The following is an 11,519-nucleotide window of genomic DNA, read 5'->3' on the forward strand; positions in this document are numbered from 1 at the left end:
CCCAAGGAGCCCTTCCCTCTCATCTTCCACCAGACCTCTTGGCCCTGGTCACCCCACGTGTGATGGCTGGGGCCCCGGCCTCGAAGGATACTTCACCCTCTCTGGGACCAGGGGGCAGGTGCAAGGAAGGGTGAGGAGTGGACTGGGGGAGAGCTTCAGCAGCACCCGACCCCACAGGTCTTTGTACGGATGTACTGGTCATCAATCACACATTGATGACGGTAGAGGGTGCCTAAGTTACTTGTCAGTAGTTCTGATAAGGAATTTATGGGGAAGTTGTAGTTGGCTAACATGAGGTTGTAGGGTTGTCTATGGACTTCATTTGCCGATGCCTTCTAGGGACTTCCCCAGCAGTCCAGTGGTTAAGACCCTGCACTTCCACTACAGATACAGGCGATCTCTGGTTGGGGAACTAAGATCCCACATGCCATGTGGCACAGCCAAAACAAAACAAAAAAATGATGCCTTCTATATCCCAGCAATGACCTTGGCTAATGGTGACCTTGCTAGAAAACTGAAGTGCGATGGTAGTTCATACCAGTGTATTTGGAAAACAAATTTTTGTTTGTATTGCATGCCAATTCACATTCATTCATATAACCAAACTGAGGTCATCGCTTCGTAATCAAATGGATTATTAGTGACTAACATATTAGCCTATACAGAGAATAAAGAAAACCATCTGCTACAGTTAATTGCCTTATTTTGCAGGGAGAATACACTACATTTAAAACTGTTAACTTTCTCTAAAAAGTAGTTTGAAATTTTTGCCCAAAATAGAAATTATTGCTTTTTGATAATAAAAATAATAAAGAACTCATTTCAGAGAAGTGTGACATAGAGAGTAGAACTCACTCAGACGCTTACCCCTGAGAGATATGTTAATATTTTGTTAAAAATAAGCCCCTTTCCCTCTAATGTGCGTGTGTCTAATGGAAGCGGTATCCTTCTACACATTTAGTAAAAAGGGTATTTTATTCACACTGTTTTTGTAACTTTTTTTCCTCTTAAAAATGTATTATGTATACATTAAAAATGTATTAGTATACTTTTTCTTTTTTTTTTTTTTTCATCTTTATTGGAGTATAATCGCTTTACAATGGTGTGTTAGTTTCTGCTTTGTAACAAAGTGAATCAGTTATACATATACATATGTTCCCATATCTCTTCCCTCTTGCATCTCCCTCCCTCCCACCCTCCCTATCCCACCCCTCTAGGTGGTCACAAAGCACCGAGCTGATCTCCCTGCGCTATGCGGCTGCTTCCCACTAGCTATCTACCTTACGTTTGGTAGTGTATATATGTCCATGCCTCTCTCTCGCTTTGTCACAGCTTACCCTTCCCCCTCCCCATATCCTCAAGTCCGTTCTCTAGTAGGTCTGTGTCTTTATTCCTGTCTTACCCCTAGGTTCTTCATGACATTTTTTTTTTCTTAAATTCCATATATGTGTGTTAGCATACGGTATTTGTCTTTCTCTTTCTGACTGACTTCACTCTGTATGACAGACTCTAGGTCCATCCACCTCATTACAAATAGCTCAATTTCGTTTCTTTTTATGGCTGAGTAATATTCCATTGTATATATGTGCCACATCTTCTTTATCCATTCATCCGATGATGGACACTTAGGTTGTTTCCATCTCCTGGCTATTGTAAACAGAGCTGCAATGAACATTTTGGTACATGACTCTTTTTGAATTTCAGTTTTCTCAGGGTATATGCCCAGTAGTGGGATTGCTGGGTCATATGGTAGTTCTATTTGTAGCTTTTTAAGGAACCTCCATACTGTTCTCCATAGTGGCTGTACCAATTCACATTCCCACCAGCAGTGCAAGAGTGTTCCCTTTTCTCCACACCCTCTCCAGCGTTTATTGTTTCTAGATTTTTTGATGATGGCCATTCTGACCGGTGTGAGATGATATCTCATTGTAGTTTTGAGTTGCATTTCTCTAATGATTAGTGATGTTGAGCATTCTTTCATGTGTTTGTTGGCAATCTGTATATCTTCTTTGGAGAAATGTCTATTTAGGTCTTCTGCCCATTTTTGGATTGGGTTGTTTGTTTTTTTGTTATTGAGCTGCATGAGCTGCTTGTAAATTTTGGAGATTAATCCTTTGTCAGTTGCTTCATTTGCAAATATTTTCTCCCATTCTGAGGGTTGTCTTTTGGTCTTGTTTATGGTTTCCTTTGCTATGCAAAAGCTTTGAAGTTTCATTAGGTCCCATTTGTTTATTTTTGTTTTTATTTCCATTTCTCTAGGAGGTATACATTTAAGATGTTTCTAATTTTTTGCTTTCATAAACTGCTCTGTAATAAACATCATTTTTCCAATTATTTGCTTAGAAATGATTCCTAGCAATGGAATGTAAATGTTGATACATATTTCATTGGATTGTCCTACAGAAATACATCCTTTAAGTCTCCCATGAACAGTGTTTGAGAACACTTGGGACTCCCCTGGTGGTCTAGTGGTTAAGACTCCTCACTTCCACTGCAGGGGGCGCGGGTTCGATCCCTGCTCGGGGAACTAAGATCCTGCATGCCGTGCAGTGTGGCCAGAAAGAGAAAAACAGTGTTTGAGAACACTGACCAACTGGCTATCCTGCTGTTACTTCTACATGAAGTTTTGGAATATGATCAATGTCTTTTTAAATTGAGAACTATGTGTTTGCTGAATCTTACCATTTTCCCCTTCCCAGTCTTCTAACTTAAAAGATAAAGCAACAAAAAGGCCATCAGCATTTCAGAAAGGGAAAGAGAAGATCCTAGCTACCTGAGTAAATAAGAATTAGATACTTCTCAGTTATTTGGGGGATAATTAGCTGGAATCAATGGGATATTTTTGGAGAGGGGAGCAGGGATGGTTGTAAACAATCCTTAGGTTTTTAATTTATATTTTTCTATGTAAGAATATATTTAAAAACCCAACTCTGCGTATTGGATCCAATCTAGTTTCAATATACATTAAACTAATTTACCTCTTTTGGCACTTGGAATCAAAACGTGTAAAAATTTAAGTCATTAAAGCAACATTCTGCTTAGGTAGAGTCTGTAAAAGTATGCGTTAGAAAGGTAGACTAAAAAAAAAAAGAATGGTAAGCAGATTTAAATTACTTGAGTATTCTATCAGATACAAACCTCAAAAATGGTTTGGAAACAAAGCACCCATGGGAAGGTAATGGGATGAGGGAAGGAATAGAAATTGAAGAGCAATTTTATGATAAAGGGGTGAAAATCAGCATCTATGTCTGGTCCCGGGACTGTTTTTCATTTCTGGGTAGTCTGGGAACACTTTGGTACTAAGACTTCGAGTTGTGTTTGTGTATGTGTGTTTATTTATTTATTTTATTTTTTGTAGCAGTTTCTTTAAAAAAAAATAAAAGGAAAATAAAACGTGTATGTGTTTTTCCTCCCTTTTCTCATTTGATTTCAGTGTGGGGTTGAAAACATCAGAAGAGCAGAGTCTCTTAATGGAAATCCACTGTTCTCGAAGGTATCTCTAGTGTTACAACCATTTTAGTAGAACATGTCGGAGAGCAGTCCTCTGAGAAACTCTTACAGAATATTGGTTTTCTCACATATTAGAACATTTTGAGTTCCAATTAATTACAAAAATAAAATCGAATCCCTTATGCTCTCGCTCTTTTCTCCTTTAGAGAGCCCCCGTTTTCTTATTTCTACCCACCTATCACTATGTCTAATTAAAAATCTGCCTTTCAGAGACAAGGTTCAGCAGGTGGGGTGAGAGGATTTCCTTCTCTAAAACCTGTATTTGAAACTTTTCTCTAAGCTGAGAATTCTTAAGAAAGGAAGACATCATAGAATTGGGTTAAAAGGGTACATAGGTTTTGAATGGGGAGATGGGCGAGGGGAGGTGTGGGAAGCTGCGTCCGCTCTGCTGCTGATGGGTCTCTCCTGCTTGTTGTCTGTCTCCAGGCCCTGGCCGACTTGGTGCACTCACACATCCAGTCCAACGAGCGCTGCTCCACGCAGCTGACCCTGAGCTGCCCGCTCTGCGTGAATCCCGTCTGCAGGGAGACCAAGTCCTTCTTCAGCAGCCAGCAGCTGTGACCCCGCCAGAGCGCCGCGGGGATTTGGCCGGTGCCCAGCCTCCAGACACCTCCGAGGTGGAGGAGGATGTATTTAGCATTAGGGAGGGAGTCACATTGATGTGGGCGTAGCCTTTGGCCACAAATTGTGTACCTTCTTGAGGAATGGACTCTGAAATCCTTATTGAGGGGTATTTTTATAGACCAATACAGTAAGCATTTATAGTTCCCCTCTCTGGGTTAAGTTACTAGTTTGGAATGTCCACTAGGCTATTTTAAAAATGAGTTTTAAAAATTTATCTTATGAGATGCACACGTATTTTCAATACTCATTTTGGTTTTATTGCGCCCCAAAACCCCTGCAGGGGTACGGAGAGCGCCCTCTGTGGGGCTGTCAGAGTGAGTGAGGTCTGTTTACAATCTCATACTTGTGTTTTAAAGTGAACATAGTTGAGTAAATGAAATATAATTTGAAAAAAGAAAGGGTACCTGATCTTTCCGTCAGCCCCTGGGTTACAGGATGCTGGGCCGGTGATGTGGTTCCTACAGGGGCTGCTCTTGCCAGTGACGTCACTAGTAATCGGTCATTTTGGTCCTTGTATGTGAACCTCACTTTCCTCACCATGAAACCGAATCAAGTGTAGGTTCCAAAAGTGCTTTGAGATTCCCCAGGCACACAGGGCTGATAAACATGTAGCAATCCCACATTTGTCATCCCCACCTTGGTGGGAATCGTTGGTGCCACAGGAGAGGGGGGCTGGAAATGCTAATGAAGGGCTTCATGTCCAGAGCTCCTCTCAGGACCTCGTGGACATTTCCATTGAGCATCTTCTTCATCTTGGTGGAATGTCCCGTTTCCGCATATTTGTTTGAAGATTTATTTTATAAAGTCAAGGACGTTTGGTAACCTCAAATTCTTAATTTACAATTTTTATTATAAAAATTATGTAACCGTGCTATAGGAAATTTAAAAAATAGAGAAAAGGAAAATAACCACTCTAATGCAACAAATATGATTCATATTGTTGTAGTTCATGTTAGTCTTTTCCTGTGGATATCTTAGATGCCATTGTAATCTTGAATTTGTGAGTGAAAAGTTGTCCTAAAATGTAGAAATAATGTAGGATCAGAGTCAGATCTTCTATACCTGGATTTATATGGATTTTAAAAATCTCTGATGGATCCATAGTGAATTTGTAAGAATTACTTTCTCTTTCCTTTAAGCCTTACAACTTTGTTCTTTGAAAGTGCCTTTCTTTTTTTTCTATTTAAGCCAGTGAAAGTATTAGTGGAGTCATAGACCTTCTATATTCAGTATTTACTATATTAATAAATATGACATCATTAAGGTTTTAACCAGTCTGATTCATTCTCTCTGTTAAATCAAAAGTAATCCAAATTCATTACTAATCAAAATTATTAAATAAGAGGAATTTACTTTGTGGTACAAGAAAAGTAACATGCCATCCACGTTAGTTAACAGTTTTCCCACACTGATAACCGCTCTGAAATTTGAGTAGCATCTACACTTTTTTTTTTCCAAATTGGCTTTCCTTTTAGCAGATTGTGTTTCCAGAAGAGGGTACAAGGCATAGACAGTTGTTTAGAATTTTCCTCTTCTGTTTCCACGTACTTTGGGGGGACTAGGTTCAAGGTAGGCTTTGAGTGACCTTGGCGGGATGGCGTAAGGAGCAACTCGTGTGTTAGCCAGAGGGCAGAGTTTAAAGCTGGCGGCCATAAGAAAGAACTAACATTTGTGTGTGTACACGTGCGCTGGTGTGTAAGCCTAGAGCCCTTGACTGCACCCTTGGTACTGCATCTCTAAGCTCTCAACCCAGCCTATAAAACCCCTTCTGTCGGATCCTGAAGATGGCCCAGGAACGTGCTTCCCAACATTGGGTGGAAATGGGAAATTCATTGAGATGTTGCAAGCTGGAAAAAGAAAATTCTGAGTTGACCCCAAAACTAGTGTCCTGAATTAAGGTCGTTCAGTTTCTCCGTTTTAATATGGAAATCCTCAGAGAAAGACAAAAGCTAATCTTTTCTTTCCTTATTTCTAAAAATTATAAAATTAAAAACATTTCATCAAGGTTGTACCCCAGACTTTGTAAATATCATTCCTAGGAGTGTTGTTCTAATTGCCTAATAATTGAGATTCCATTGTAAAAAAACCCCCTTCAGTAACTTCTCCCAGTCCAGATGGCCTTCTGTGACATTCAGCTTTCTTTTTATAGAAGCTAGCATCATAAGGTTTCAGGGAATGTACATCAAATGAATTAAGCCTGAATATCGGATGGCTCAGGAAACCTGAATTCTGCTTAAATCATTGCCAGTTGAACTATCTAATCATGTCATAATTATATTGAAGTTTTATGTGCTTGCTTTCTAACATTCCTGGTTAATTCAAACAGTGGCACCTGAAAACTTGATCTTTTTTTTTTTTTTGCTAGATTTCTTCCAGCTGGACAGTTGTGTGGTATGACTATTATCTAACCTTTGCCTTAAAAGGCATGCTTCTTTTCTTAATACACTTATTTTGGAAAGTATAAAGTGTGCCAAGCCATAAGGCACCGAGGTGAGTGGTGGGTACCGGTGGGCAGTCCAGAGAAAGAAGCTGATGCTGCCAGTATTCGCTGAATAGCACCAACATGACAAGCAACAGCAGTGGGCGCCCTTTAGTGGAACCACGGCTCCCAGCGTGAGATGAGTCTTAGGAGGGCTCTGGGGAGTGGGTGACGTCCAGAGAACACATTCACAATCTAGGCTCCCAGGATAGGAAGAAGTGCTTCTGCTTTTGCTGTGGGAATCTTATTAAGCCTTTCAACAGGGAAGAGGAAGTGGAAAACAAATGCACCCGTGATAATCAGTTTCTTACAATACACTCTGATAGTGTCCGCTTAATCGTTTTTAGCAGAAATCATTAGCTTCCATTTTTAGCATTAACAGCTCCTGGCTAAATTAGTCTACGGTAAGCCATTAGGAGGGATGTTGGAATTAAAAACATCTTTGGAAAAAAGCCTGGTTTGAACCTGTGTTATAAGCCCTTGGGCAGGAGTCGCCGGGTCCTGTTTCTGGTTGTTTGACAGCTGTCACTCTGATGTTCCAGGTGCTCTCTCAGCAGCCTGCTCCTGAAATGAAATCGCGCAGGCCGGCTTTTTTCCTTCCACTCTCCCCAAGGGGTTGAAGCTTTACTTTCCTGACATATTAAGAAGTAATAGATTTTACCCTGAGAATTCATGAGGTATTTTTACCTTTTCCTTATTTAAAAAAAAATTATATACATGAGATGGGATTAACTGCACAGGCATACAAGCAGGGGCTTGCTGGCCAATTGTTAAAATTTCAGGTTGTTACACATAACAATTATTAAAAGTGTTATATCTTACAGTTTAATTATATTTTAAAAAGTAACAAATACTCAAAAATCATTTCCCTATTATTTTACTATATTTTATCATCTTTATTCTAGAGGTTATTTATGTTTATGATACCTATATGATGAAAATACTATATAATGATGGTGAGCTACTGTACGTCTCCAGCTGTGTTCAGTGACCGTGTTGGCAGCTTGAAATTGGCTACAGTAGGGCTATTTACGTTTGGAAATCAGCAAATACTACAACTTAGGGCTTCCTCGATTGTTTTGTTGATTACCTAGACTTAAAGTGGTGGAAAAAATGTTCATATGTATTAAAAGTTGTCATGTCTCTAGCCATTACATCGTGAATAGCACAAAAATTTGAGGAAATATCCTCCCATTATGTGAAAACTAATAGCCGATTTATCCAAGTGAAGTTTTGATATACAAAGTTGTTTTACATTTGCATTACTCATTAATGTAAATGAAAACACCAGCATTCATGTCAGAACTATATAGGGCGGCTACAGATGCGAGAGCTTGATAAAAGTCAACACAAGCATTCTTTGAGAATTAATTGATTATATGGAATTTACAGTAAAGAGAATTATGTATTTTATTATTACTTGTAAATTGTGCATCCTATATCTTTTATACTGGTGAAAGTTATAATAAACATACACACATGTATGTATAGATTGTTTTTTCAGAGAGCTGGTTGGTGACCATTTACCAAAACACTACTGCCTCAAACGGAACTTTTCTGGGATGATGGACGTGGTCTATGTGGATCACATGCTTGCGTTGTTCCCAGATTCATTATATATAGAGAGGTAGCTCGCTCTGTAGATCGCTGTCTCTTTATAGTGGAAGCTACCCCATGGTTACTAGACATTTTAATCTTTTTAGTAAGATGCCAGTTGTGTCCAACAAAATCCCACGGGCCTGTTGTACTAACAGGGGCCCTGAGAGGCGAAGGTTTGCTTATATCTGATAAACATCCTTATAGACAGAATCTTTGGACATATTCTCAGTCAGTTCCACAGGAAATATCCCTTAGAAGTGGGTTTTCTGGATCAAAGGATATTTATGCAGATTTTAAAAAGAGGATTAAATGAGATCACATGCCTAATGTATTTAGTAAGGTGCAGTGTTTGGGTGGTGTGTGTGTGTGTGTGTGTGTGTGTGTGTGTGTGTGTGTTAAAGGCCCAATAAATGGTAGCTATTATTGACTTGTGTTACTCACTCGGTTAGCAAACGATGGCTGTCTTGTTCTCAGTGTGACTTTATTCTAGGAGGTGGAATTTTACTGTGTTGTTTTTTCATGAAGATGTGATGGCAGAACGAATGTTATCCTCAAAGTTCAGAGCACTCACAGAGCCTCTAGGAATCAGGGATCAATTCTCTAGTCCTGCCTTTTATGTTCCTTGTTGCATTTACTTTGGGTCACTTGCCCTGAGAAGGTCACAGGCAGAGAGAGAAGAGACAGACCCTAAAGCTGTCGATCCTTCTTCATCAGTAACTTTGCAAAGAGTTTGAATGTCGGGAGAAAGTTGAGTTTCAGGTTTAAACCACTTGGGGGATGATGTGTGGATTTCACTTACCCTTTACGGGTCTGCAGGTACCTGAGAGTTGCCTATGTGTGTCCTGCCTGCCAGCCTGTCGCCGTGTGGCTCTCAGGGGGCAGAGCCGTCCATCAAAGCCGGGCCGGCCTCCAACTCAGGTAACCACTGCACTTACACAATTCTCCCTTTAAGAAACGTCCGCGGGGAATGTGTTCCTTCCTGTTTCTGCGCTTCTGAAGGTTTTCACGTCCATGCTAACCCACCGCGGGTCTGGGCCAAGGCCAAGTTGCCCATCAATATTGTAAAGTAGCAGCGTTATAAAACTTATGGAAGACGCACAAAGGGCAATTCCCTGAAGTGACCAGCCTGCTGAGAGGGGATGTTGGATAAAGGGGGATTTCCCACTTGGAAACAGTGTGACATCAAGTGCCCAGCTGGGGAGACCCTTTATGCTCGTGGGCTCAGAGCTTGGGGAAGAAGGAAATCTGACCTGGTTTCAAATCCCACCTACAACTGTTAATTTATTTGGTTATCTATTAGCAGTCTCCTGACAGCTTACTTTTATGTTTAAAATTAAGTGCTTGATTGATTATTTTATGTAACAGCGATGGGCTGTTGTTCTATACATAAACCAACCCATTAGTGGGCTCTCTCATTACTGATCTCTTTCCTTCTTTCTTGGTTCATTTTGTGTGTGTGTGTGTGTGTGTGTGTGTGTGTGTGTGTGTGTGTGCGCGCGCGTGCGTGCACCTGAAGGTTGGGAGAGCTGGAGGAAAGGACTCTTTGTTCTGGGCTTGTATACATTCCCCAAACAACACATCCACAAGGATTTTCCAGCATCCAAGGATTAATTCTCAGCATGATTCACAGGTACAGGCAGAGTCCCAGAGAATCTGTTATTATGCTGATTTCATTTTATCAAACAATCTTAGCATAAGCTCTCATTTTTAAAAACCTCCTTTTATCTGCTTTTGGAGGCATCTTCAAATCTTTCTGTCTTTCTAAGATTTGCGTCTGATGACTGGGACTCTATTATTTTAAGTTGGGTTTATTAAGTATTAAATAGGTACTCAGAGATATCTGTAAGGGAGAACCTGCTGACTCCTGTGCTCGGGAAGGTTTCTCGTGGTCTGGCTGCTTGCTGGTCTCTCGGCCCTTGTGGTGGACAGGGGTGGCCTACATTGGCCTGACTTCCCAGGATGTTCATCTCTGGCCATCAGAACAGTATTGTTCCAGGCTCCTCAGAGCAGCACATACAAAGCAGGATCTGACCTGTGTTCTACCTGAAAAAGGTTGGGAAACGCTGGAAAGAAGTGTCAAGGATAACAATCAAATGCACCTCTGTGTCCACAGTACCGTGTAAGAAGTAAACTGTGTTGTGCTTTTTCTAAGCTGCCCTCATTTGGGGTAGATGGTCCTTCTGATCTATAGATGAGAAGAATAGGTACAGGGACAGATGATCCAGTCCGTCAGCCCTCCCTGCTGCTTTGCCTGTCATCTTAGAAGATCCATCTTAGAAGGAAGTCCAGCTCCCTTCATCTCACAACCCGAGGGTTCATCGTGAATAAACAAGCAATCTGTACCGTGGACCATACTTTAAGTAAGAAGTGTGTCCCTAAGATTTCTATGGAAGCAGGTTTTGTAAATCTAATTACATTTTTCTTTTCTTTCCTTTTTTTTTTTTTTGTGGCCATGCTGTGTGGCTTGTGGGATCTTAGTTCCCCGACCAGGGATGGAATCTGTGCCCCCTGCCATAGAATCGTGGAGTCCTGACCACTGGACCGCCAGGGAATTTCCTAAATCTAATTACATTTAACATGTATTTTGGGAGGCAAAGGAATCTAAAGGGAAGCATCAACAAAGTAAAGAATGTTTCTCTAACATACTCTCACCTCGGCTAATTTGTAAATCTGGGTTTTGGACTCAGGCTAGAACATGTCTGGGGTCAGTTGCCAAGTCTTCCTGAGAAAGAAACTGGGCTCCATTAGGCAAAAAGTAGATGGAATAATAGTCCAAAAAACTATTATTAGAAGCTGTATAATGGTAAAGGGCATGAGGACGGCACGTTGGTGTCTGGGCTGGGGGGTGGTGTTAATTTTCCAGGTGGCCTTTTCGTTCTCATCCCTCCTGCAAGAATAGAAATTTCAGTTTGACAGGACCTGCTGCTGCAGCACACAGATAGGGTCGGCCCCCTCTGGATCCACAAGTCCTAAAAATGCACACAACTCTTCCGAGAGGAAATCCTTATTCCATCTCATCTCAGTTCGCGAGGGCTGCTGTAACAATGTACCTCAAACTCAGTGGCTTAAAAATCCCAGAAATTTATTCTGTCTCTGTTCGGAAAGCAAGTCCAAGGTGCTGGCATGGCTGTGCTCCCCACAGAGGCTCTAGGGAGGACCTTTCCTTGGCTTTTCCAGCTTCTGGTGGCGCCAGGTGTTCCCTGGCTTGTGGCTGCATCACTTCAATCTCTGCCTCCATCTTCCCATGGCTTCTCCTCAGTGTCTGCATCTTCGCTGTCATCTCGGACAAGGAGATGTGTCGTTGGAT

General features: G+C 41.1%; 1 protein-coding gene across 1 annotated transcript in view; it reads left to right on the plus strand.

Annotated features, from left to right (window-relative positions):
- Window positions 1-8,097, plus strand: part of FECH (ferrochelatase) — a 38,452-nt gene extending 30,355 nt beyond the window's left edge. The window contains exons 10-11 of the mRNA XM_067698969.1: window positions 3,434-3,493; window positions 3,937-8,097. Of these exons, the coding sequence (XP_067555070.1) occupies window positions 3,434-3,493; window positions 3,937-4,071 (195 nt within the window). The 3' untranslated portion in view covers window positions 4,072-8,097. The remainder of the gene's footprint in view (window positions 1-3,433; window positions 3,494-3,936) is intronic.
- Window positions 8,098-11,519: the final 3,422 nt, after the last annotated feature.

This window comes from Pseudorca crassidens, chromosome 12, assembly GCF_039906515.1.
Source record: "Pseudorca crassidens isolate mPseCra1 chromosome 12, mPseCra1.hap1, whole genome shotgun sequence".
Taxonomy (NCBI): domain Eukaryota; kingdom Metazoa; phylum Chordata; class Mammalia; order Artiodactyla; family Delphinidae; genus Pseudorca; species Pseudorca crassidens.